Below are 27,684 nucleotides of genomic sequence, written 5' to 3' on the forward strand. Positions count from 1 at the left end.
AGAAAAAACAAGACACAGAAAAAAAAAGCCCTAGTACCTTTCTGTACAAGGCAGCAACCAGAGATGACTGAGCTCTGAAGGCTCCGAACTCTGTGAAGTAGACAGCGTGAGCATCTAGCACACCAGAGAGAAAGAGGAAGCCAGCATAGCCAAAGGCATAGACGTAGCCATGCCAAGTATACTCATTACTCTGCACAAAGGTCAAGATGAGGCTGCAAGAAAAAAAAAGAAAAGACAATAATCAGTCAGGCATGTCCCTCTCTAAAGACACCTTTGCACTGAAGGCTGGAGAAAAAAACTGACTACTGTAAAATACCGGGCATTTGTCCATGCTCAAAAAAGTGCCCTTTTTGTTAAGATTTTGAATTTTGCCAGAAAACCGAACAAGCGCCCATGCGAGTATGTCACATGTCCAATAAAAATTCAAAAACACGACAAAAGCACATCACGTGCCTATTGTGCAGTATCTCCATGGTGCTTGTTGTGAAGGGAGCGGTGGGGGGGAATGCGACAATGAGATCATTCAGAAGATACGCAGAAGCTTTAATCACCCAGTTTTTCTTGTCTTATAATTAGGGGTGTGCGAATATTCGAAATTTCGAAAATAAATCGAATATGTTTTATATTCGATGCATTTTCGTATTTGAGAAATTGGTGCTCCAGAATTTCCAAATATTCAGAAATTTTCAATTATTCTCCAGCGATCATATACCATGCTGACTTTCATAAATTCGACCACGGCAAAGCTCCAATACCTGGGAAAATTAGCCACCGATCAAGTTTAACGTGACAGGAAGACAGTACAAATGCGTCCCCAGCCAAAACCAACCAACCCTTTCAAAACCAACCCTTTCTTTCTGAAGTTCTGGGAGTGGACAATATGTAACGGCTAATATGCATAGCATTATTTTCTGCTGTAAAATGTTTTCACGGATATTTTTGTGCTTTAACCATGTTAACGAAGCATTTCACATCATAAAAAAGAAATGAACCATTCTGGTACCCTTTTCTTTTTTAGTGAGCCCTAATGGCTTAAGAGGTTTAAGTAGGTCGTGTTACATAAATTGTAAGTTAGCATTGCCAAACATCTTTAGTCATTAGAAAAAAGCGAAAATGTTTGGTTTGGTTTGGTTTATGGGGTTTAACGTCCCAAAGCGACTAAGGCTATGAGAGACGCCGTAATGGAGGGCTCCGGAAATTTCGACCATCTGGGGTTCTTTAACGTGCACTGACATCGCACACTACACGGGCCTCTAGAATTTCTCCTCCAAAGAAATTCCAGCCGCCGCGGCCGGGATCGAACCCGCGTCTTTCGGGTCAGCAGCCGAGCACCATAGCCACTGAGCCACCGCGGCGGCCCCAAAAATGTTTGTTCTGGGGTTTCTAAACCAGGTGTGCTATTCACAGTGGACATACAACAAGTGCCTACCTCAACATTAATGGCGGCAGGAAGCTGACAAACACACCCACAGTCTCCAGGACAGTCGATGCAAGCACATGAAACCAGCACACTCTGAAGACAACCCAGTATAACGATGGCTGTTTTGCCTGAGGCTGTCTTGTCCGTACGGCTGAGCCATGTTCATCCACAAGTGTTCTTGATCAGCATGCAAGAAAGGAAAGGAAACAGCAATACGTCAGACAAGGCAGCATGAACTATTTTTACACAAGCAACTTGCTCGAACAGAAGCTAGACCTTTATCAAGCTAATCAAGCTCCAGCAAAAAAAAAAAAAAAAAAGCAATAGCGAATACCTGAAGTTTACTTAAATAAAACAAGACAAAATAAAATCAATGAAACCAAAGCAACATCACTTTCAGGCACCCCAGTGCAAACTGACGTTTATTATACTCAATGTCTAGTGCAACAACCTTGAACAGTGCTATTGCTGTGGTAGCGATTTTAAGTAACATGACATTCTATTGTTATAAAGTTCATGAAGTGACTGAACACATCAGCTGCTTCCAGGGATCATGTTTCAACAAAATTCTTGTGTTTCTTGTCATTAGCTTAAAGGGTTTTGCAACAATTCATTTTTTATGCTCCTTCTCCTATAAAATGAAAGTTTTCTACTGAAGCTCATAATAATTAAAAACTCCCAAGTCTAGCCAGTGTGCACACATTATAGGATACCTAAATAGTATGCTGGTTGCTTCAAACGCTTGTCATTGCTACAGCCAGGACTCATAAGGAGAGAGCAGGTAAACGGCCCCTAGTGATACAGTTATAACATCTGATTTTAAAACTGCTGACGTCAAAGTTCATGAAATTAGTTTCAAGGCTTACCGTGACATTACAAAACTACAACAAAAATAGATATTCAACAGTGTTTCTATCTTCACTCCAGTCAGTGAGAAGACGAATATTGAAGCCCCTGCTGGCTCCCTGAGGCTTACCAGAATGAGTTCCAAGGGGAACATGCAACTAGTAACCAAGGCTGCAACTGCCCCAATAAGCACATATTAGCTGTAGCTCACATATCAAGCACCCAGCTCAGGCAGCAAGGTTGTGCACTCTTTGTGGACATATATGAACTAGAATTCCTATAAAAAAGTTTTCTTCCAGTAAAGTCCTGAGAAAATTCAAGTAACCTCAGCTTGCTGGGCATAAGCAGGAAATCATTTTGAGGGGAGAAGAGGGTCTTAGAAATAAATTTTTAATAATGAAGTCACAACTATGAAATCTTAAGGGAACAAGCAATTTTGCATGCTGATTCCAAATATGTAATTTAATTTTATGTTGGAAGGGTTTGGAAGAAATTCTACTGCAGGGAACTTGTTAGATTGCATGCCATTGGTTTCTCTTGACATCAAGCTATGCAATAAGGGTGTAATTATCATCATGCCTGTTATAGCAGGTGAGTTATGGGATTTTGAAACCATCAGTTCCTTCCCGTTTGTGAAGTGGCAAATACAAAACCCTGTAACTCAACTTCTATGATAGGTAGGATAATAATTTTGCCTTTATTGCACAGTTTGATGTAAAGACAAGCCAATGGCATGTGTCCTAGCAAGTTTCCTGGAGCAAAATCTATTGAAAGTTATTGGCAGAAAGTTACATAACATATTATATAAGTGTACAAGGACTTGTTTTACATAAAATTAAATTACTTATTTAGAAACAACATGCAAAAATACACATTTCTTCAAGATGCCATTATTGTGGCTTCATTAACAAAAATTTTTTTAAGACCAGCCTCCCCCCTTAAATGATTTTAGCTCGATGAGAACCCTCTAAATTTAATTAGTTATAGCTTTTCAAAACGTTTTACCTGAGCTGCTGTGGCCTTTTGAAAGCTGCACGGTGGAATGCCTTAAACACAGTGGCACACTTTAAGTCGGTGCAAAGTCGAAGTAACGTGGTCACATCCAACTTGTCATGATAGCCAAGCAACACAATCCTGCAAAATCAAAGCGTAAATTGGAGAGAGATTTCCCAGCTATTTTTTGCAGCTGGAGACCACTTCAAACGAAAGGTGGGTTCTCATAGAGTCAAGCCCACTTATTATGAACCTGGCAGTTATGAGGATTGAGTTCATTATATCCGGTGTTGGTATAGTAAGTGGAGTCCCCCATATTACAGCCAAAGATACTAAGTAAAAGTGGAATTTATATCATTCAAAGATTGTATTGGACACTTAAGGGTATGCATAGCATTAACTGGTTAATGCCAATATGTGCAGAATTGGTCATTCACTACATTCATAGCGCTATCCCTGGGGCTTTCTTCATAACAAGAACTAATCATGTAGTGGCCCCTCGGCAGAGTGTGTTGTGACTCTTGAGTTCAAGGTCCGCGTCGTGCCGAAGCTGGGACTGAAACGGCGGCGCTCAGCATAAAAGAAAAGCTGGAGATCATTTGTGCTATCCAACATGGCTTGTAGAAATCGGCGCTAGCACGCGAAAGAGATGTACCGCTGACAACTGTGTGTGGCATTTGGAACGCCAGGGAAAAATTGCTCGGCAGTGCTGCTAAGACTGCGAAAAGATGTTGGGTAAAAGGTTCGACTTTTTCGGATGTAGAGGAAGCGCTGGTGCAGTGGCTAAAAGCAGCTCGGTCAAAAAACCTGCCTGTTAGTGGACCCTTTTTTGTTGAGAAAGCCCTGGTTTTCGCCTTGCAGCTGAACTACAATGACTTCATGTGAAGCAGTGGCTGGCTGGCAAGGTTTAAGGCGAGGCATGGCATCAGCACAAGGACAGTAGCTGAAGAGGGTGCCGCAGCCAACATGGATGCCGCAGAAGACTAAAAGAATGGTCAGCTGGGACAAATTTTAACGAACTACGGATCTGATCATATTTTTAACATTCATTTTTAGCATTCATTATATCTGAGGCTGTTATAAGTGGACTCAACTGTGCATTTAGAGTGAGGAAAGAAAAGAATACAGAAGTCTCTTTTGGAGTACAATAAATAATCCTCTACGCTCTTCAAGCAGCTCGAAGAAATAAACACAGGTTTTGTGGAGTAAATGCATCCATGCCACAGTTATATGCATTGCGCCAACATCTCATCTGTGTCATTCCTGTGTCCTTATTTTGCATGGATTTCTTCATGAGCACACTGGTCACAACAAAATTGCTGCATCTGCAGCACTAACATACAGCAGTAGCCTGTAAATGATCACAGCAAAAACAACAAAGGTAAAAAAAAAAATCTGACTACTCACTGAAATCTAAATGCACAGACATTAGGCATTTGAGACATACGAGACATTTTAATGCTGGCAATGTTCATGATATAGTTTGGGTATCCCTTCAAGAATGTATTTTACAGTTCAAACACACATATACTTGTGCGCAAACATGGATGTAATGCTCACACACATATATGCTCACATGTGTGTGAGCATGTGGATGTAATGCTCACACACACAGAACGCAAGGTAGTGTTCTCGGGCCGCACCTCTTCCTGATATTTTGCAATGATATAGTTAATGTGATCCACGATCCCGTGAAAATTCGTCTCTCCGCCGACGACTGCGTTATCTTTAATGAAATTCTGGTACCCGAAGACCAGCACGCACTTAATGTTGAACTAATTAACATTCTAGAATGGTGCCAGGAGTGGGGCATGCTCCTAAACTCAGAAAAATCTGTCTTGCTTCGCATAACCAGGAAAAAATACCCGCTTCAGTACACTTACTCTGTCCAGGACTGCAGTTTAACCAAAGTGAAGGAATATAAATATCTCGGCATTACACTAAATAACCGCCTCAGCTGGAACACACATATTCTTAACATCTCCTCTTCAGCCTTTCGCAAACTATGCCTGCTCAGACACAAGCTTAAAGATGCTCCCGCTCATGTTAAACTTCTCGCATACACAACTCTTATAAGGCCTAGGCTTGAATATGCTTGCACAGTGTGGGACCCCCATACGATGTGCAATATTAATGCTCTTGAAAAAATTCAGAGACGGGCAGTGCGTTTTATTTATTCCAAATTTGGTCGCACCGATTCGGTATCTGATTTAATGGCAGAAAATGGTATTGTCACTCTCCAAGCAAGAAGAAAATTCCTCAGTCTTAAATTTTTATTTCTTTTACTTAATCACAAACTCGCACTTGATCCTAGCCCTTACGTTCGCCCTCTTACCACTAGGCAGACACGCCACTCTCATGCTCTCTCTTTAACGCCTCACTTTGCAAGGACTAACCTATGCAAATTCTCCTTTTTCCCTAATACAATTGCAGATTGGAATAGTTTGCCTGCTTCTTCCCTCCAATCTTTAGATATGCTGGAATTAAGTATTTAATAGCTATGAAATGTTGCCTCCTGTCAGTTCCTTGGTGTCGGTTTTGACTGTGTCAGTTTTTTTTTTGTGCTTATATTTTATGTGCAGCGTTTCAACTGGACTACGCAATGTGTTGATGTGTTTTGTAACTTGTGCTGTCATGCTTTTTTTTTATTATTTTTTTAATTTTGTGTAAACATATGCCACTCCTGCTTGGGCGCTCAGCCTGCAGTATGTTCAAAATAAATAATAAATAATAAAATATGCATGTAAAGACAATAAAAAAAAGGCTTATCCACAAACAGATAAGCAATAAATGCTTACCGCCACATGTAGGCAAAGAATATTCTGGGAATGACAGTCCACTCCTTGAGGACACAATAGTGCTGAGTAAAAAGTCATGAACAAGAACTTTAATACACGGGAAGCACAAAAACAAAACACACAGCACTGCAGTCAAGGCATTAATGATGAACAGTGAGTAACTCCAGATAACTGCCATTTGGAAAATGCAAGAACAGATTTTTAAATTTTGAAGGCCTCTACAAACCTCCACATGAGATAAAATTCATGCCCACAGTAACCTGAGAGGAATGTACTCTTGTGCTCACCAAGTGAGCTATGAGATGATTACTAGTCGACTGAAATTTAGAAGTTTGTTATCTGGCAACTCTGATTACATGCAACTCCTAAACGATAAAACTTCTGTAAATTGCAATTTTAGAAGTTTGAGCTCTACAACTACTTGGTATGTTGAGTAGCATTAGTAGGCAAGTTGACGTTCAATAACTTTCAGAAACACTGCACAAGACGACGAAGAAGAAATGTTTTTGGAACCGCACCTGCACTAGTCCTGCACACATTCTCGTAGTAGTGCTTCTTGTAGTGGTACTTGTAGCTGCATATTTCTCAGAAACATCAAAAGAACGTGTACAGGACAACAGTTTAATATAACTCAAGAATGTAGCAGCAAATACCCCCCGAAAGCAGGCCCTCCAGCGAATGACATCAACCAAATGCCGTGACATTGTGTTTAATCCCATTTCACGGAGGCACCTGCCAGTCACCTGCAATTTCACACTGGGGGGATCAACTACTATGTCATGAGAGCCAGCCAAAGCCACTGGCGAGTACTTGAGTAGTATCCGACTATAGAGCAAATGCAGTTCCAAAACCCTTTCTTCTACATGTCCTCTTGTGTAACATTTCTGAAAAACATGCTGACTAATTGCAGGATGGAACCTCAGCTTGCTGGTAGAGCACTTAAGAAAACTCCTCTTTTTCAGCGTAGACTAGAATGAGCCCAGCACAAAGAGGGCTCTTGCTGACTGTACCATTGCAAACTTACCACGTCTGCATCGAGAGCTGTGTAAGGGGGAGGCTCTTCAGACAGGCTGGTCAAAACTAGCTGAATTACTGTCAGTGGAACTAGGCAGAAATCGCAGAACACGCCAATGTTTTGATCATTCTGTAAAAAAAAAGCAAAAAAAAAAAGTCAAAAAGAAGGGCTTGGCAGTTAGGCTGGATAACAGCACCTGAAAACTGAACGCTCAACTACAGTATGAAGTTCGGCTAGTTGGTGTAACGTAGGCAAACTAACATAGCATGACTACAAGTGTTTGATTCTTTTCGCTTTCATTTCTTCCTTTCCTTATAAATTATTTTCTACTTTCATTTTTTGCACAGGTACATTCGTAGGTAGAGAAAGAAAATGATCTTAGTTGATAGTCACCACTTCTGTTGTTTCTTCTTTTCTCTGTAGGCTGTTTTCAAATATGCTGAACACCAAAGCTGCTGCATTTGTTATAAGTATACATATACAATCATGACATTTATTAACTGCAAGCATACGTAAAATCTATCCTGGGCAAATGGAAGTGCAGATGTATAATAATAATAATTGGGCAAGTGCAAATAGTAATCTTTCTGTCTGAAGTGAATTTGAAGTGAAAAATTTTTTTCAAATAATTTCGAAGTGAATATTTTGAATACTTCTGGCACATAAAAAAGGTTGAATAGCACAATAGGCATTTTAAAAATAATGTATTTTTTGAACTCACTAGGCCATTACATGAAAAAAAAAAGACAATGCATTAAAGCTTGTGGGGACGCACTCGTCCCCTGTGGTTAGCTTCCCCGCAATGCACTCCCCTTAGTTGTGTTAACTTCAACTAACAGGGGAGGGCACTGGCATCGCAGCGACACGAGCGCCACGAATGGTGTGTTTGCTGTGCGCACGTGGGGGAGAGCCGGGCCTCTTCTGCTCGGGACCGGGGAAGCACGTGGACGTTCACGCACAAGGCTCCGCTCTTCGCCGGCGGGCGACCTCGTGTGGAAACATGTTCCCGTCAGCTTGTCCCGTCTGGCCTCGGAGCTTCCCTCTTGCCCTAGCGTGGGCGAACGCTCGCTCGTAACCGTGCTGGTGAGTCGGACGTCCTTGATTCCTCAGCATATTTTGTTGCTAGCTGGCGTTATTTTAGTTATAGCAATAAACGCCTTGTTTGTGTCAGCCAGTGTGTCGTTCCTTTGTTCCCTCAGAGCAAGGCCCGCTGTGGTCGGCGTTGTCATGCCGGGAAACACGCCCGGATTCCAATTCTGCCGGCCGCTAACTTTCTCCTGCGAGCGTCCCTTTTGACAAGCCCTGGTGCTGCGCCGCAAGGCACGCGCCCTAACGCTCCCTGACAAGCCACGATGCTGCGCCGTACGGCAGCGGAGTCCTAGGAGAAGCATCTGCAAGCAACATGCCTGGACCTGTCGCAAGAGGCCAGACAGCGAGGCGCCAGATTCCTTCTCTCCCGGACGCCACCGCGCGCGGCAAAATTTGAAGCGGTTGGCCCGCGCGATCGCTGATTGGTCCTTTCGGACTGCCGTCGAGTGCTGCCTTTGGATTGGCCAGTTCTGAGGGGCCACCGTTCCTCAGGCTATAAAAGCCCCAACGCTGCAGCTTGGAGGTGTGTGACGGAGTGACGGAGTGACCGAGTGACCGACCCACCGTGAGTCGAGTGCTGCTCACGAGTGGAGTCGGATGGTGTGACGTGCTGGTGTCTCGCTGATCGTCGCTGTGCGAGAACAGTCGCGTTGTATAGCTCTCGGCCCCCGTGCCGATGTTGAACTATATTATGCCCTGTACATAATGTATAAAGCATTTTCTTAGTCTCACCGACGCCTGACTCAGAGTCTTCGCTACCGCTAAGAGAGCTGGCAACGCTCAGTCACAAAACGGGTGGCGAGCGCAACGGGACCACCTCTATGGCACAACATTGGATGGCAGCTATGGGATCGACCGACATCAGCTACCTCGGCGCGGTGAGTGCCTGAAGTTTTCCTCAAACGCCAGACTTTCTTTAACACAGGTTATAGTAGCTTAGAGAAAGAATTGGTGTAGCATTGCGTTAACCTTGTGTGTTTCAAGCCTAGGAAGAGTGTTTTGAAAACCAAGGGATGCTGAAGGGGTAAACAAGGCAGTGTGTGAAATTCTTGCGCGTACCGAACTAGTAGCGATATAGTAGTATACGGCAAGTAGTTTCTAAAAGGGCAAACAGCAAGAGGCAGTGTGAACGATGGAGAGTTACAAGGTTAAAGAACTTCTCCAAATTTGTGAGGAGTTGGGCATTGATTTGGGCTCAACAAAAAGAAAGAAAGCGATCCTTGAGGTCATGAGGACTGTGGACGTGACGGCTGAGGAGGCCGAAGAGGCCTGGGCTGATATCAATGAAAGGCGTGAACGGGAGGAAAAGAGAGAAAATGAACGTCGCGAGGAGGAGATGCGGGAGCGCCAGGCGCTTAGAGAGCACGAGGTTAAAATGAAAGAGCTGGAGCTCCGAAAAACCTCGCCAGCGCCCAGTCTTGCTTCTATGACGGTTCCCTCTAACGCTCCAAAAATACGCGACCAACTGCCGCCCTTTGTAGTCGGCGAGGATATGGCTAAATACCTCGTTAAATTTGAGCATGTGTGCGAACGGAATGACATTGAGCGATCCCTCTGGGCACAGAATCTGTTAGCCTTGCTTCCCGGGGAGGCATCTGACGTGATAACTTGCTTATCGAAAGAGGCGTTTGAGAGCTACAGTGATGTGAAGGAGGTGCTATTGCGAAAGTACAAACTGTCGCCCGAAGCTTTCCGGCAGAGGTTCCGGTATGCACAGAAGGGCAGGGAGTCACATGTTGACTTCGCGTTTCGTCTAAAAGCCGACCTGGTTGAATGGCTGAAAGGCGAAGAGGTTTACGACGACCGCGATAAAGTCGTCGAATGCATCGCGTTAGAACAGTTCTACCGTTGCATTGATGAGGATGTCAAGCTCTGGCTGCAAGATAGGCTAAAGGAGGTTAAGCTAGACAAGGCAGCAGAATTAGCTGGAGAGTATTACCTCCGCCGCAGCTTGCACAGCAGGGCAGTGCGTGTAGAAAAAGCAGATAAGAGAGACGGGTTTTCAAGGAAGCCCGACGAACGGAAGCAAATCAAGCGTCGCGAGTTTCGGAAAGACGAGTCCCTTACCAAAGAAACTGCGAAGGAAGGGCAGAATGCATCTCAGAATGCTAGCGATGGTCCCAAGCAGCGAAACGATGCGACGCGTTCTTTTGAAAAACGGAAGCCGTTAATCTGCTACAACTGCAAAAAGCAAGGGCACATCGCGGCGAACTGCCAAGAGAAAGTTGCTTTTGCAACGATACGGGAAACAAACAAAAACATGCGACTGTTGGAGCCATACATGCAGGAAATTAAAGTAAACGGCAAGAAGTGCAGAGCACTTCGGGACTCGGCAGCAACTATGGACGTCGTCCACCCGTCTTTCGTCTCCTCTAGTGACTTTACAGGAGAATGCGCTTGGATACGGCAAGTGGCCGAGGATGAGAGTGTCTGCTTACCGATCGCAGCGGTCATCATTGAAGGAGAGTTTGGAAAACTTAACACAGAAGCCGCTGTGTCTGCCGCCCTTCCGGAGCACTTTCCCTACCTGTTCTCAAATAGCTCGGAGCAGATGCTGAAGGATCAGGGCAAATCATTCTTTGCCGACGTGGCGTACATGGCCCTCACGCGATCCAAAGCGCGCCAACTGTCGAGGGAACTGGACTTTGAGTCGGTGAACGAACAGCGGTGCGGCACGCGGAGCGATCAAGGTAACTTGAGTGGCGGGCAGACACGGGAGATGCAGAGCTCGGAGACTGGCTTGGGAGAGCGTGGTTTGGACGAGACTGAGAGTGATACGTGCACTGCTAGCCGCGATCTAGACACGACGCCGCAGTTAGGCGACACGGGCTCCATACTCGCTCCGGTTTCTGCCGGCTGGCAGGAGCTGGCCGCAGTTGAAAAGGAAACGCTCATTCGCGAGCAGCAGCAAGATTGCTCAATAGCCGATCTGATGAAGAGCGTCAAACTGGGAGTGGAGAAAAAGAGGGTTTCATTTTACGAGAGATCTGGCTTATTGTATCGCTGCTACACCGATAAGCAGGGACGCAAATATGAGCAGATTTTGATCCCTCGAAAATATCGCTGTCAGTTACTGGAACTCGCGCACGAAAATGCGTGGGCAGGGCATCTTGGCTTAAAAAAAGACCAAGGCTAGATTGGCTCAGGAGTTTTATTGGCCGTATTGTTGGAAGGATGTCGAACAATTCGTGCGATCTTGCGAGACCTGCCAGAGAGTGGGCAAATCCACTGACAAGTGGAAGGCGCCGATGAAGTTAGTGCCAGTCATAACAGAACCTTTTCGGCGACTGGTAATTGATATTGTAGGTCCTCTGCCAGAATCAACGAACGGGTGTAGGTATGTTCTGACGGCCCTGTGCGTCGCGACCAAGTTCCCGGAGGCGGTACCACTTAAGGAGCTAAATTCTTCCCAGGTCGTGGACGCTCTGCTCTCAATGTTCGCACGCGTCGGGTTCCCTTCTGAGATCCAGTGCGACAATGGCAGCGTCTTCACCAGCTGCCTAACTTCTACCTTTTTGGAAAGATGCGGCATTAAAGTGGTGCACAGTTCTATCCATCACCCGCAATCTAATCCAGCAGAGCGAATGCATTCGGTGCTGAAGCACATATTGAGAGCCCTGTGCTTTGAGCGTCACTGTGACTGGGAGGCCTGCATTCCCGCCGCTATGTTCGCCTTGAGGTCTGCTCCCCATGAGAGCACAGGCTTTAGCCCCGCGGAGCTCGTGTATGGCCGAAGCCTTAGAACTCCGCTGCGCATGTTGCGAGAGTCTTGGGAAGGCAGTGATGACGACCCAAATGTAGTCTCCTACGTCCTCGACCTTCTTCAGAGGCTCGGGAAAACAAAAGATATTGTAGAGAGGCACATGAAGGCGGCGCAAATCTTGTCAAAGGGATATTACGACAAGTCAGCAAAAAAACGCACCTTCGAAGTGGGTAGTCAAGTGATGTTGCTGCGTCCGTCGAAGAAAAACAAGCTCGAGGTTCACTGGGAAGGACCCGCGAAGGTTGTATCGAAGCTTTCCGATACCAACTACGAAGTGAAATTAGGGAGACGGCCCAACAAAATTTATCACAGCAACTTGATGAAGCCCTACATTCAGCGTCACGCGATTGTAAGCATGACGATAAATGCTGCCGATGAGGAAGGGGCGGAAATCCTGACGACAGCTGACATGAAAGATTGTGGTTTAGAGCTAATGTTGGAACAGCTGACTTTGGACGCGCGTCTAAGTACCACCCAAAAGGAGGATTTAAAGGGAATAGTTTCCGAGTTTAAGGAGGTTTTTTCGAACCGTCCCGGAAAGACCACGGTCTTAGAGCACGACATCGAGCTAACATCTGAGCAACCGATCCGCAGTAAACCGTATCGTTGTTCACCCGTGCAGAAAAAAATCATGGCTGAGGAGATTCAGCGCATGCGTGACTTGGGGGTTATAGTGCCAAGTGAGAGCGACTACACATCGCCCCTGATACTTGTCCAGGTTCCGGGAAAGGATCCGAGGCCATGCGTCGATTATCGGCGTCTGAACGCGATCACCCGAGATCAGACATATCCGATACCGAACCTAGAAGAAAGAGTGGAGACGGTGTCGAAGTCAAATTATATATCTACGCTGGACCTCGTGCGAGGCTATTGGCAAGTACCCCTTACGGAACGGGCTAGCCGTTGCGCCGCGTTCGTTTCCCCGTTCGGAACCTTCCGCCCACTCATGCTGAGCTTCGGACTTAAAAACGCGCCGTATTGTTTCTCTAGCCTGATGGACAGAGTGCTTCATGGTTTGGGCGAGTTTGCATTGCCATACCTCGACGATGTTGCCATCTTTTCGGACACTTGGGAAGAACATCTCGAGCACTTGCGAGTTGTATTGTGCAGGTTGAAAGAGGCAGGCCTCACTGTGAAACCAGCTAAATGTCACCTAGGTTGCGGTGAGGTGACTTATTTGGGCCATGTGGTGGGGCGCGGCCGGCGTAGACCTTCCGACATCAAGGTAGCCGCTATTGTAAACTATCCCCGGCCAACCACTAAGACGGATATAAGGGCTTTTTTAGGTTTAGCTGGATATTACCAACACTATGTGAGAGACTACTCTGACCTTGCCAGCCCGCTAACAGACGCGCTTCGAAAATCGGAGCCCGTTAAGGTGACGTGGGACTCGAAGAAAGAAAATGCGTTCCAAATGTTGAAACAAGCATTGAGCCATAAGCCGGTTCTAACGGCGCCAGACTTTTCGAAAGGTTTCATCATTCAATGTGACGTGAGTGATCGCGGAATGGGAGCGGTGCTATGCCAAGAAGATGCTAGTGGTCATGAACGACCAATTTTGTATTTGAGTCGGAAACTAAGCTGTAGGGAAGAGGCATACAGCACCTCTGAAAAAGAGTGCGCCTGCCTTGTGTGGGCAGTTCAGAAGCTGGCTTGTTAAGTCTCCGGTTCTAAGTTTGTTGTGGAAACGGACCATTGCCCTCTAACCTGGTTAAGTAACATGTCGTCTAAAAGCGGCCGTTTGCTGAGGTGGAGCATGACCCTCCAGCAGCACAATCTGGTTGTTCGCTATAAGAAGGGAAGGTTGAACGCGAACGCCGATGCTCTAAGTCGTGCATTCTAGGCCTCGCTTCTTTCAGTGACCTCCTCGTTACTTACCTTCTCTCGCTTTGCAGCAAACTATCATGTTCGAAGGAAGAAAGGGGCAAAAATGAATGACCTCATTTGCTTCCTCAGTAGTGTGTTTTCGGTCCAAATGATTTCAAGGGGACCAATCTTATTTTCATTATTATTGTTGATTATTAAGTGCTCCTGCTATTTTGATGTGTTGACACTTTGCAAAATGGTTGTTTGAACCTTGTGTACCAGATCGTACACATGCCTTTTGTTGCAGCGCGAATAAACGGGGACATCAATTTAGTTAGGTTAATTTGGATTATGGCTTCGTCTGGTGTTTGATGGGAGACAGAGGGCACTTGCTTGTGTTGGGTGTTGCCTTTTGCCGGTCGGTTTTGTAGTCTGCAGAACGACCAACCATGACCAGTGGCGAGATGCAAGGGGATCGGAACGACCTCAGCGAAGCTGGTCGAGGTGCCTTGGCGACAACGAGGTCAACAGAGCTCCTGGCCTGCGAGTGGGACCTGGTGCTCGTGAAGTTACCTGGACTGGACGTGAACTTGGAAGAGCCTGACGAAGATGCGTGCCTGGCATCCGAGCCACGTGGAAGCAGCTCGTCTTCCCGGCGCCTTATCTGATGGCGGGGATGCTGTCATGCCGGGAAACCCGCCCGGATTCCAATTCTGCCGGCCGCTAACTTTCTCCTGCGAGCGTCCCTTTTGACAAGCCCTGGTGCTGCGCCGCAAGGCACGCGCCCTAACGCTCCCTGACAAGCCACGATGCTGCGCCGTACGGCAGCGGAGTCCTAGGAGAAGCATCTGCAAGCAACACGCCTGGACCTGTCGCAAGAGGCCAGACAGCGAGGCGCCAGATTCCTTCTCTCCCGGACGCCACCGCGCGCGGCAAAATTTGAAGCGGTTGGCCCGCGCGATCGCTGATTGGTCCTTTCGGACTGCCGTCGAGTGCTGCCTTTGGATTGGCCAGTTCTGAGGGGCCACCGTTCCTCAGGCTATAAAAGCCCCAACGCTGCAGCTTGGAGGTGTGTGACGGAGTGACGGAGTGACCGAGTGACCGAGTGACCGACCCACCGTGAGTCGAGTGCTGCTCACGAGTGGAGTCGGATGGTGTGACGTGCTGGTGTCTCGCTGATCGTCGCTGTGCGAGAACAGTCGCGTTGTATAGCTCTCGGCCCCCGTGCCGATGTTGAACTATATTATGCCCTGTACATAATGTATAAAGCATTTTCTTAGTCTCACCGACGCCTGACTCAGAGTCTTCGCTACCGCTAAGAGAGCTGGCAACGCTCAGTCACAAAACGGGTGGCGAGCGCAACGGGACCACCTCTATGGCACAACAGCGTGCACTCGGTAGCATATGCGACCACGGGGTGGGGTCCGCGCGGTTTTCAACTGGGTCAGCCGCGGTTAAACGGGGAGAACGTATTTATCTCCCCAATTTAAACCTCACAAGCTCCGTCATACTCATTGAAGCTGTGTCGACTTTCTGCAAAAATGGGCATTGGAAATTGGAGGAGTCGCCCTACATGTGGTGCCAATGTATCTGTCAGATGCGAGACCTACAGCATGTGGGACCTCCAACTGCTGCTCTTAACTGTGATTGTGTCATTGTGATTGTGTGTCTCTATGAACACCTGCTCGGCGTACGTACTAGATATGCACTGCATGCCTAGCACCACCCCGCGTCAGACGTTGGAAAGGGGCACCCATCTCCGTGTATACCGTGTTAGCTTCCTCTCGTGCTCACGCTGTCGCGCTTGTTCAGCGAATTTCACGCGGAGAAGAAGGCCTGCAGCAGCAGCAGTGAGCTCAGACTCGTTCCGAGAAAGTCAAGAGAGACGCGTGTCCTCCGATTTGAGAGATTTAGCAAAGCGCAATCCATTACAAGATATAGCGAACCCACAAATTGGGCTTGCAGGGCGCTGTCCGGCAGCACCAACAATCTTTGTTCCTGTAGCACTTAGTTTTTGTTGAACCATAACCACAGTGGCTTACAAGCTTCGTGGTGGTATCACAAAACTGACTGCAGGTGTTAAAGCCGAAAACATCATCTGGCAACTCATTAAATATATGCGGCATGTAGTATGACCTCATGGATTCACCAAAATGAGTTTGCACTCTAGAGACAACATACCATGAATTTTTCGCTACGGGATTGTGTGTATAAGCACACACAGTCATGAAAATTAACTATCCCTTTTCTAGAACCACAAAATCGCCTAGGAAATTTGAACACAAAATAAGATGAACAAGGACTCATAAGAAACACTCACATAACTGAAATCGACTATGTCTGCATAACATGTGATTGCTGTACAGCAGGCGAAGATGAGCCAGAATGTAGGGATGACAACAGATGATCGCAGCCCCTTCCATCTCGCCCACATGGTCAGGGCCATCACAAGGACCTGTCGAGAGAAACTGAAACTTACTTGTCTGCCATGCTATGAGTAACAGCAAAGAAGAGAGCACATAGTATTACCACAGTGCCATAAATTAATTACAATTAATAATAAGGGTTAGGCCTCTACGCCCAGAACAGCCATGAAGCATGAAAAGGCATTGTGTTAGGAGTGGCCTATCAACTGCAATCCTTCAGCACATACCTATACACTGACACAAAGCTGTCACTAGCAGGCCTATGTCAAATTTGAATTTAAATAAAATAACCTAAAAAATAACTAGATACAATTTTTAAATTTCCTCGTCACAAAGGATGCTACTCTTTAACTATTATGTCAAGCAATTTTCAGGGCCATTAAACCAAAATGTTTAAGCACCTTGGAATTATAATAAATTAGTTTTAGAGTACTTTGAAGCAATTAAATATTAATATAGATGCCCCTTTAAATCTGGCCCCTAAATTCGGCGTGCTAAGTTTCTAACAACGCAAACTTTGAACCCAGAGTACTGCGAAGAAGAAACATTTTTTTACTGCGTCAAGCTGGCCTGTCTCAAGACCTCACATTAGTCACCCGCACGAGATGACGGCATCACAAAGCAAGATAATACGACCCATTGGTGATATGACCAAGTGGGCCATGTGACCAATTTAATTGTCACTGTTACCATCAAATAAACTCACAACTGTAGGCCTGAATACATTTTCTTGTTATGTTATTTTTTTCGACATCCCGCTAGCACATACTCCTAACGCTGAAACTCATGGCTGTCAAATTATGTGACGCACCCACACATTTTTATTTCATACCTTTTCCCCAGCAACTGCACTAACATTGCATTACACAACTATGAGGCAGCATGCAGGTTTTGCAACAGAGGAACAACCTACAAGTGTGCAGAGAACTACAGACGCTCCAGCGACTTCTGCGAGGTCTGTTTCGTGCTGAAGGTAGAGCAGTGAAGACACCACCAGCTTCGTTGTGCACACAGCAAATGTCAGTGCCAGAAAGACCTGCAACACAATAGCAGAGCCCGATCAGAAAACTGGTATGGAACTCTCAGTTCCACCGAACTAAAACCACAAAAAGACAATATATACCTTAGTGTTTTGACAAAACCTGCTACTTAAACCACTGAATCTGCTTAGATAGCCTGCATTTCCTCGGCTAGCTCTCAAGGTAGCACACTATACCATTCATTTCATCAATTAAGCAAGGATAAACGCCTGTAGTTCCACAGCATTAGTGAAGTTTAACAGGACAGACAGCACAAGGTTTGTGTATACAAAGCTGAATATCGCATTCAGCCCAACTATTGCTCTGGCACTGAAATACCTTAACCTAGTTAAGATAGGATAAGTGAACACAAGAGACTTTATCACTGCTAGCGTAAAAATTTACTGATGCCTCAGATTAACTCATGTCACTGTATTCAAATTTGTGGAGAGTGCTTCTTCCAACTGAAGAATATTACAAACAACAAGAATAACGCTTTCACTGCTCAGTTTGTTCGACATGTGCATACCCCTCACTGGCTTTCTTCGCAGGTCAGTTTATTTACATATTTATTTATTGTAAACCTCGAATGCACATAATAGGGGTATTACATGAGGGGAATACAATGCAATACAAAGTACTAATAAGAAATAAATGACACTGGGTTTCGAGCAAAATATTTTCTATAGTGTTTTTCAAATGAACTGTGCTGGTGTGGACCGCGGATTCAGCAGGCAGGCCATTCCAGTCGACTGCTGCTTGGACAAAGAATGCAGGTACGAGACGTGGATAAATGGCTCTGGCACGACTGGCACGAAGGAAGACGTGATGAGCTGGTTTAAACTTTGTGAAAGAGGCTCAGTCTGTAGATTTTGCGCCCTATCTCGAGGTCAGGTAGGTTAGCTTTAATTTCATGGCAGTGACACTAGAATGATGAGTAATCTAAGTGGATGAATCTATCTCCGCAGTTTTGTACTGATTCAAGTTCATTAGTGGACATTTCGTGACTCAGGTTTGCCATTACCACTCGTATCAGAACAGAAATTTATCAGAAGTTCATGTATCCCCTTGTTCACGAAACGCACAGACCTGCCGTATTTATACGCCAAGGTAGCAAATCAAGATGAAGCAACGTGGCAAGCTACTACTGTACGCCACTCATTTCAAAAAACAAAACTTGCGGGCTAACTATTTTTAGGTGGCCCAGTACAAAAAGTTAACAGGCCTCCAGCGCTCTCTAAGCACAGGATCGATGAAGTGAACTCTAAAAAAGCAAAATAAGCATACCCAGGCAGTCACTGAGCTGTCAGTGACACCCAGTGGGAGTTACAGTGTAAGTGAGAGTGGGGTGTCAGTGGTGGTGCACATACATTACCTTGGATATGACAGTGAAAAGGCAAAGCATAGCGACTGCTCATATAAACATACAAAAGCCCTAAAATTCCGGTAAAGAACTAACAAGCAACGAACAAGTAGCCAGCCAGTTTGGCAGACATGGGTGTCTAAGTCAACAGAATGACACCAACAAGCCACTGAGTGATTAAAAAAAAAACAGGCAGGGGCTATGAAAAGTTTCTGCAGTCAAAGAATAAATGACGATTAACAGCTAATTACTCATTTTAAAAAAATCACGACTGGCTCATAATATGATAACATTTTTTCTGAAGAAACTAAACCAACAAGTATTTATCGAGGTTCTCCAGTGACAGTTGAAAGGGTGAGTTAATCATGTCTATCGGTTATATAACTTTCAGATAACCTTGTAAAAATCCGCAGAAAGTGCTAAGCAATAATAAAACTACCTTGAGGCAAAAGAAATAGAAAAAAAGAACTCTCTTGAGGAATAACAGAGGCAAAAGAAATGGAAGTAAGAAGTAAAGAGCGGGAGAGAGAGTTTGTGCATTTACGGGGTGTAGGCGCATTATACTACTTATTAGCAGCATAGCTTTGATGTACAACAAGGGGAAAAGTGCATTTGCTGTCCGGCACCCAAAATAATGCGAGAGTAGAGCAGGATGCCAAATTGGCTGTAAATCCCTCTACATTTGGCAACGGGGCACATTAAATATTAGTGCTTAATGAACAATGGAATTCGTTATATGCGTGGTAAAGGAGCTACAGTACATGGTTCCACTCACCAGCTTAGAGATGTATAGACCACTGAAGGGGAAGGCATGGCTGCTGCACTGACCCAAGGACCATCCCTCAAACAGGGCCAGGCACCAGGCCACTGAGCAGGGCAACCAGACAAGCGCCGTGTGACGGAAGCAGGGGCTCACACTAGGCAGCTCCGTGTCCCAGGAAGAGTTGGAGTTCTAAACACAAGGGAGACAGACACACATGGCGGCTTGGATGAACTGCACACAACTCACAGCTGATGATCTGCTTCGTGTTCAGTGACAACGAAACAAAACAAAATCATCCGTTGATGCAAGTGTCAAGATCGGCAAGCTGGTTTGGTTTGGTTTATGGGGTTTAACGTCCCAAAGCGACTCAGGCTATGAGAGACGCCGTAGTGGAGGGCTCCGGAAATTTCGACCACCTGGGGTTCTTTAACATGCACTGGCATCGCACAGTACACGGGCCTCTAGAATTTCTCCTCCAAAGAAATTCCAGCCGCCACGGCCGGGATCGAACCCGCGTCTTTTGGGTCAGCAGCCGAGCACCATAACCACTGAGCCACCGCGGCGGCAAGATCAGCAAGCTGATGCATGCCTTAAACAAACATCGTGAATGACAAGACGCACAAAAAACAATGCAAAACAATCATTTTTAGTGTGCACACACTTTTTTTTTTCTTTGTGGCGCAGTTTGCAGTGCTCATGCATGGTGATAATCCAGCATCAAAATGATAAACATTACAGCAGCAGTTTCATTGAGGGTACTCAGTGTAACAAGTTCAAGTACAAAAACCATCAATAGAACAGAGTTCTGCCAGAAGCGATAACACAACGCTGGGAATCTAGTTTCTTTGAGGGTACTCACTGTAACAAGTCCTAATACAAAAAGATCATTACAATCTTTTGTTCAGAGTGCTTTGTGAAGACTGGATTTCTTACATCGTATATCAACACAGTGCCAGAGATCACAAGCAGCACAACTCATACAAAAATTGGGACATGGAAGCTTTTTAAACACAGCATCACAGCTTTTGAAAAGTGCAGTCTCTCAGCACTTATTGGATTAAACAATGAATACCAGTCCTGTCTCGGAAGATATGCATCTTCTAAGACAGGGAGCATTCATTGTGGAAATCAAAAAGGCCTACATACCTGCACTTTTCAAGTCCCTGCAGTTATATGAAATAAAAGCACTGCATACACTATACCAAAAACACAGCCTGCCCTTTCATTATCAAAAAACACAATACACAGAAATCACTCTGCACTTAACGTGGCAGTTGCTGAAAAACAGCAATCAGTTCAAGCACTGTGAAAGGCATGAAACTGATTTGCAAATCCAAATAAAAATAGACACCATCTCTCTTTCTTGCAGAGCAGACTTTTAGCAATCTTAGCAATCATGAATGCAAGGGCTAGGATCACTATTTTATTTATTTTCACACACTGCAGCCTCCAACGATGCTAAAGCAGGATAAGATAAAAAATGCAGAAACAAATCATAACAATCTGCAGTATATGTGATACCAAGAAGGCATAAGGAAACGCACAGTACAAACATGTCAACTGTAAATCGCAGTATCTGAAAACGATTTCAAAGGCAGAGCGTGAGTAGGACCGGGAAGGGCGCACCAAATTTCCTCAGTTTACGGAAAAGAACTCCATCTGAACAAGTCAAAACAATGACTTAATGATGAAATATTGAGTTTTGTGATAGCTTCTTAATGATGACTGTATAAAAAGTTTCAAATATGAACAAAGAAACTCACATTAAAGAGTTAATTACCATGTGCAAGAACTTTAAGCATTCAATTTCAATGATATGACAAAACTGGAATGAACCCCAGATCAGATAATGAGAACAAGGCAAAAAATCTGTCATACTACCAGTGAAGTATAAAATGGACAGTCTTTTTTTCTTTACCAATTCCACTGCGATGATACTATTGTAATATGTGCCCGACCAGTAAAGCTGAACACCCTGTAACAAAGCATGTAGCATTTTCCTAACCTGCAAGCAGTATGACAGCAACAAGCATGCCAATGGTTGTTAATTGCATAAGTCTTTCCTTTTGAACAAAAAATTCTATATACCCTATGTCTGAAGAATCGTTTAATTCTAACTGTGTACAGGGAAATATACCGATTCACAATAAGAAACCTTTTACCAGTAATGCGCTATTTTTATCAAGCGGAAGAAACTGCCGTGTAATGTAAAATGAAAACGAAACAAATCTATGAAATACACAGTAGTAGAATGAAAAGTTAGGCAAGTTGGTAAACGTTCATTTTGGGTATACGTTCATTTTCCACCCAAGATAAAAAAACAAATCTATGAAAGAACTAACGTGCCATGCCCTTGAAAAACCTGCTGCGACCTTTCCTAAGCAGATTGAAAGGAGTGAATACACTTGTGAAAAGTTGTTAGGTCAATGGACAAATGAGCCACTCTACCTTGATCGACTGCTAACATGAAAGTACAGTATTGTCTTGTTACACTGGCACAAGACATTATCAATATGTTAACACAACACATGAGCTCCAAAAAAGCCCTTTTTGTAAAATGAAATGATCCTTGCACATGAATTACAAGCTAGTCTGCTACAAGCTGGTGATCAGTCCCAGTAAAAAGATCAGTTCACTTCAGTGTGGGAACTGTTCTTCCACAACCCTGTTCCGACACCACTTTAAGCCGCCTGATGCAGCCTTGGAGCAGTGGGAGGCGAAGCTTGCCAGCGTCTCCCTCGAAGACCATCGCCAAGAAGTCAGCAGAATCCACTGGGACCCTGGACTAAGGGCCTCGACCACAACGGCTCCAACCATCACTTCTGCCACTAAATGTCTGTTCACTCATTTGGTGTGGGAACTGTACTCACCCAAAATGAAGTGTTGCAAAATCCGTCCATGACTGACAATGTGGAGAAAAAGCTGAAAATAAACACAAAAAGGGCTGAAAATTTTCCACTGAATGCACACTTTTCTAATAATAACTTGACAAAGGTACTTGCAAGTACATTCCATACAATGGACAATTCAGTTTTGCGCAGTTCAACCTCACTTTCACACTGACACGTCAATACTGCATGATATAACATAAAATACCCAAGTAGGAAAAAAATATGGTCAACTTCATTTCATAGGTGTCGGAAATCCACACTATATGGTTTTAAATAGAGCTTTCCAAGTGGCATCTTTTGAATTTGACATTTATTGACTCAGTGATGTGAACTGCACACTGAAGAGTGGAAGGAACATTTTTATGTACGCAGGCTAGATTACTGCTTTCACTGAAATTCAATTTTCGGACATCCCAAAAAACAGCATTTTTACTTCGAGGAACAAGTTTTCATTATAAATCCAATTACCATAGACTACTGTCTTGAGCCTGAAAATGATTTTAAAAAACCCATAGCAGCATAAGCACTAAATTCAAACTACAGTCCCAGAACAGCAAATCAGCCCTCGATCAAAACATTTCTGAACACATTACACTTCTGCCAAGGTTCTTGCATGCCGCAAAGAAACAGCTGTGAAATATGAACACAGCACAGCTGGAGTTGCTGTGCTGTTCCCAGCTGCATACAGCTGCAGTTATGCCAACACAGGTGAGCAGAAATGGCCTTGGTGAAATGTTTTATTTTCCTTCAATGCGAAAAAAAAAAAAAATTCTGCGATAAAACTGCACAGAAGGCCCAGAATCAGGTGTTCACATTCTCTACAAAGTTGATTCTAGTACGTGCCCCAGTGTTCCACAAAAACAACAAAATTTCAGTCCGGAAGGCGGAATGCAAAAACTCCTGAGTGCTACGCAATGTCAGAGTACATTGAAGAACCCCAGATGGTTAACATTAACCTGCAACCCTCCACTACAGCACCTCTTATAGCTTGTGTGCCACTTTGAGACGTTCAACCCCACATACCATATCACGATTCTAGCCTACCTGTCTAGAACATAATCTTGAAAGTATTAAGTGCTTATTATGAGAAAAATCACTGCAGAAATTTTACGCTTTACTATGGCACACCCTACGTATATGGCATCTGTGCACCATTTAAAAAATTTCCAAATTCAAAGATAATTTAGTTCTTTTAAATACTGCAAAAAAAAAAAAATCAGCAATAAATACACTGCCAACCTTCAAGCTCTTCGCAACACAGATCAAGCATAAATGATCAGATAACTCAGAAAAGAGCAACGGTGCACACTTCAAAACACCTTTGTCCAAAGTTAGAAACCAATATTTTTAACTTTGCTTTGCTCAGGTTCAACAGAAGCTCGATAGTTTTCACTGGTTTTCAACCTCAAATGTTGATCTCCAATTTACTTTCTGCACATATATCCGCAATAAATGACTGCGAGAACCAAAGGAAAGCTGATATTCATCTGACAATACCTCCAGCTTAAAACGACACCGAAATAATGCAGGTAAATGGCTTACGAGAACAAAACGCTGTCAGCTGTTCTGTTCCCTCTTCAAATGTTTTGATGCATCATGTATGGTCATCACGTATTTTACAGTTAGCTTGAGCCCATGCATGCGAAGTCAAACTGAATCATTTTGCAAGTTTCTCTGCCATTTTGCGCAGTCAGGACAACGCTTATCACGTGCGTGGAATTAACTCGCACCGTTTGCCAGAGTGAACGCACTTTCCAAGTCTGCACTCCGTCTCAAGGCCATTTCCGCGTATTAGCGCGCGCACACACACACACGAACACCCCGCGCAGCTCAAAAAGAATGCATGCGCACGTGAAAAAGCACACGTGATATTCAACGAATGCACCCCGTGTGGAACAAACGCCGCAATCATTTTCATCCGCTCGCTGCATACGCTACGTAAGTATAAAGCGGTGAAAGTAAGAAATTTAGAGCAAGTAAACTTCGACATTCTGGTAGCGTCACGAGCGGTCTCTCGAGCTGCGACGTCGTACTGGTGGAAGGCTATGTGGGAAACAAAAGGCGCTAATAAAAGGACAAAACGCCGCACCGTTCGTTGAGGCAGAGAGAACTACAAGCAAAGAAGCCGGCCTTACGCAGTACAACATAGTTTACAGCAAGTCAAGTATGCTCCCGAATGATTTTCTACACCTTAAGGAAGGTAACAGCAGCGCAAAAAGACGGGGACACAAGAGACACACAACCAACAGGACTGGCGCCAGTCCTGTTGGTTGTGTGTCTCTTGTGTCCCCGTCTTTTTGCGCTGCTGTTACCTTCCTTAAGATGAACCACCGACTAGCCCATACAAAAATTTTGATCTTCTACACAGACGCTACTACGAGGATAGTGGCATTGAACGACGTAGGTAACTTGATTCGCACGGCACTGCGCACTCACGGTGAGGAGCCCATTCAGTCATTAGCAGTAAAAAATTGCAGCACATCTCGGGGGCGTCACATAAAACGAAAACAGCCAAGCAAATGACGCTCAGCCGACTTACTGCACTAGTAGCCTTCAAAGAACACCGAGATGAAGGAAGAGCCGACGTAACACCGATCCGGAGAAACCTGCGTGCTTGCGCAGGCAGATAGGGATGAAAACGAAACCAAAGGTTGCCGGTGTGCTTCTGGTAAAAGTGGGCACAAGAAATATATATTAGCGCACTCTCATTCACACGTGACTGCAACGGAGCCAATGAGCATGACCTAGTATGTCGCAAACATTACATAATATTTCCACCACGACAGTAAACTCCACGGACGACTAAACATGCACGGGCAACGTGCGCCGTACCAGCAGCGCAGCTGATCAACCGCCCATTGTGTTTCGCTCTCTCCCTCTTTCTTTTAGGTCAACAAAGTATCAAGATTTTGCATTTAGTTATACAGCTCTTGCGATTTTCTTGCGTAATTATTGACGATACAACTGCAAAGTTAAGAAAATTATAAGTTAATATAATATTACTTGAAAATTGCGCTTGGTCATATCTAGCGGAAGCCTCAAACGCTTTGGCAACCACATAAGCAGCTGACCTTTTTTTTTTTTCTCTCCTTTTTTTTTACACGTTCTGCTGTTGGTGCCAGCACCAGTTTGGTGCCGACGGAGTTGTTGCCAAAATGTAAGCGTTCGTGTGCCTGCATACTTTTGTAATCTTTCCCGCTGTGGTAATAGATCATCAAGAGCATCCTTTTTGCCTAATGTTGTTTTTCTTTCTGAAGGTCCAAGGTTACGTTCAAGATTACATTAACGTCGGACCCCAAGCTTCCTTTCAAAGTGTGAGTGACCATTTCCAGATTTATTCGGGTATACATCGGTTAATTTGACCACCTTTGATGCCTTGAATGGCTGATTTAAAACAAGTTTGATGGGGTCACTCTGCCTCGTTGACGAGGTCCCATGGCATTGAGCTTACGTCGGCTGAATACCTTGACATATGTCACCGATTGCATTGAATGGCGACTGCTCATTTGAGATTTAAGTTTTGGAAATTACATTTCTTTCAGACTGAGCGTTCCAGAGGCCACGCCATTCACTGCAGTCCTTAAGTTCGCCGCCGAGGAAGTGAGTTGCTGTCACTTTGACTGTGCGCTAAATAGGCGAATACATGGAACTAGTTCGCCCTGTATTGTGTGGGCGTGTGAAAAACCACGCTGCCGGGATAAAAGTTGCGAATTACTGTTGTTTCGGCTCATGGCTGCTGCAGTCTGTTGATTTACGAAATTACTTGTCTGTGGCATTCTTCTCACTTCCAGTTCAAGGTTCCACCCGCAACCAGTGCAATTATAACAGACGATGGCATTGGCATCAACCCCAGCCAATCTGCAGGTACGGGTCTTGTACGGTTGTTTCGGCTCGTTATTTTGCTGCTAGCTTTTTTTCTTGTCTCAACTAGTGTTACCTTTGCCTTTCTGTGCGCAGGCGACATCTTTCTCAAGCATGGGTCAGAACTTCGGCTCATTCCTAGGGACAGGGTTGGACATTCCAGATGACCATGTGCTTACAGAAATTTACCAGAAAGATCTTCGTATTGTATAACGTGCACCTCATTGCCCATGCTGACCAGTGGCTGAAGCTCTAAGAGCTAAATGCAGTTGCTAATAAACCAATTTATGCTTTGGCTAAGCATCATTTGCATCTGGAATTGCAAAGATGGAACTGTATGATGGCGAACATCAGCACTCGTAAGGCATTGCACCTGCCTTATCCATCAGTGTACAGACAATTTTACGTTATGGCTTATCATCGCAACTTTTGTTGCAGCATGAAGCACAAACAAGAGCACTAAGCATGACCAACAAAAGACACACTGCAGGCACCAACTAGGGACTGCTGTCTGCTAATGACCCAACATTTGGCCCTTCAATGAGTTTAATGTTAAGCCATGTGGTTGTCTGCATGCAGTTGTGCTTTATGCAAAATTGTACCCGAAAGGTTGTGCAAATCATTTCACACTCTCGTCTATGACACCATGAAAAACTAACCATGCTACAAGTTGTAAAATTTTTTGGAGCTGCTGTTAAAAGAGGTACTTTTGCTGGCAGAAACAAAAGTTTTGAATGGCGAACAACAAACGATACAAAAACGCACGGCGATAATGTCATGTTCAAAGCTAAAAACGATAAAATATGCGAAAGGCCAACAAGCAACACAGCAAAAGCTTTAAAGAGTAAAGTTAAAAACAAGTGCAATTTAATAAGCAACTGATAAAGGCCATTAAAAGTGAAGAAAGTAAGGCCAACATTATAAAAAATAAAAATATGAAAACCATAGCACACGGTTAAAGCTAGGTTGCGTGACTAAAATCTGCAACTGCGAGACTGATATAAAGGTTCTTTTTCCGATAATAAGCAAAGTCAATAGTTCTGCGCTTCCATCCAGGTCATCGTCCTTCTACTCAGTCCGTTGTCTTTTTGCATTGGTTCATCAAAAACCGTGGAAGACCAACTAGGCTATCAGCAAGTGTTGATCAAACCATTAATTCTTTGCGGGTGGTACAGCATGAAGCAGACTTAAGACAAAGTAGAAAACAAGGACAAGTGCTGTACCACCCGAATTATCTACAATTACAAACTCTCCCAGCTGTCCATCCTCCTTCAAACCATTAAAAAATCAAAGCTGCTGCATGCTATCCTGTTTTCACGACTGTTAGCCTTTCATGGGTATATAAGATATCCAGTAAACTACCTTGTAAACCTTGTCGTACTCTGTTATACATTACATGCATCGACAGGCTGCCCTTTTTACCTTTATTACATGTACTAGACACAAGTAACGTATAGTACTGTAGAAGGTCCAGGTAGTGCTACTATTGGTGCCTTTTTGAACCACTGTACTGTAATTCTAGGAACAAAGGTACAGAATTCTCTCCAAAGATTCACACAGCATCTTAGTGCAGAATGGTGGCACACCTGTCAACTACGAATATCAATTGGTTCTTTTCATTGCATCAGGTG

General features: G+C 44.5%; 2 protein-coding genes across 6 annotated transcripts in view; one reads left to right on the forward strand and one right to left on the reverse strand.

Moving 5' to 3' along the window:
- Positions 1-25,047, reverse strand: part of LOC149372577 (ATP-binding cassette sub-family C member 1-like) — a 57,094-nt gene extending 32,047 nt beyond the window's left edge. Inside the window, exons 1-10 of one of the 5 annotated variants that reach the window (XM_089567074.1) lie at positions 24,732-25,047; positions 22,172-22,223; positions 19,314-19,490; positions 17,070-17,192; positions 16,051-16,185; positions 7,082-7,201; positions 6,058-6,119; positions 3,272-3,400; positions 1,430-1,597; positions 38-212 (exon numbers count right to left, since the gene is read on the reverse strand). In XM_089567074.1, the coding sequence (XP_089423200.1) occupies positions 38-212; positions 1,430-1,597; positions 3,272-3,400; positions 6,058-6,119; positions 7,082-7,201; positions 16,051-16,185; positions 17,070-17,192; positions 19,314-19,490; positions 22,172-22,201 (1,119 nt within the window). In that variant the 5' untranslated portion in view covers positions 22,202-22,223; positions 24,732-25,047. Of the gene's footprint in view, positions 1-37; positions 213-1,429; positions 1,598-3,271; positions 3,401-6,057; positions 6,120-7,081; positions 7,202-16,050; positions 16,186-17,069; positions 17,193-19,313; positions 19,491-22,171; positions 22,224-23,734; positions 24,307-24,327; positions 24,346-24,628 lie in introns of those variants that run through there. The other 4 variants (XM_089567077.1, XM_089567073.1, XM_089567076.1 and 1 more) reach the window with 4 other exon arrangements.
- A 164-nt stretch (positions 25,048-25,211) lies between these two features.
- Positions 25,212-26,356, forward strand: Ufm1 (Ubiquitin-fold modifier 1). Its single transcript, XM_089567080.1, has 5 exons — positions 25,212-25,349; positions 25,450-25,506; positions 25,735-25,792; positions 25,984-26,056; positions 26,150-26,356. Coding segments are annotated over exons 1-5 (261 nt in total). The 5' UTR covers positions 25,212-25,347; the 3' UTR covers positions 26,221-26,356.
- The last annotated feature ends 1,328 nt before the right edge of the window (positions 26,357-27,684 follow it).

This window comes from Amblyomma mixtum, chromosome 1, assembly GCF_055824585.1.
Source record: "Amblyomma mixtum isolate Tamu chromosome 1, ASM5582458v1, whole genome shotgun sequence".
Lineage (NCBI taxonomy): Eukaryota > Metazoa > Arthropoda > Arachnida > Ixodida > Ixodidae > Amblyomma > Amblyomma mixtum.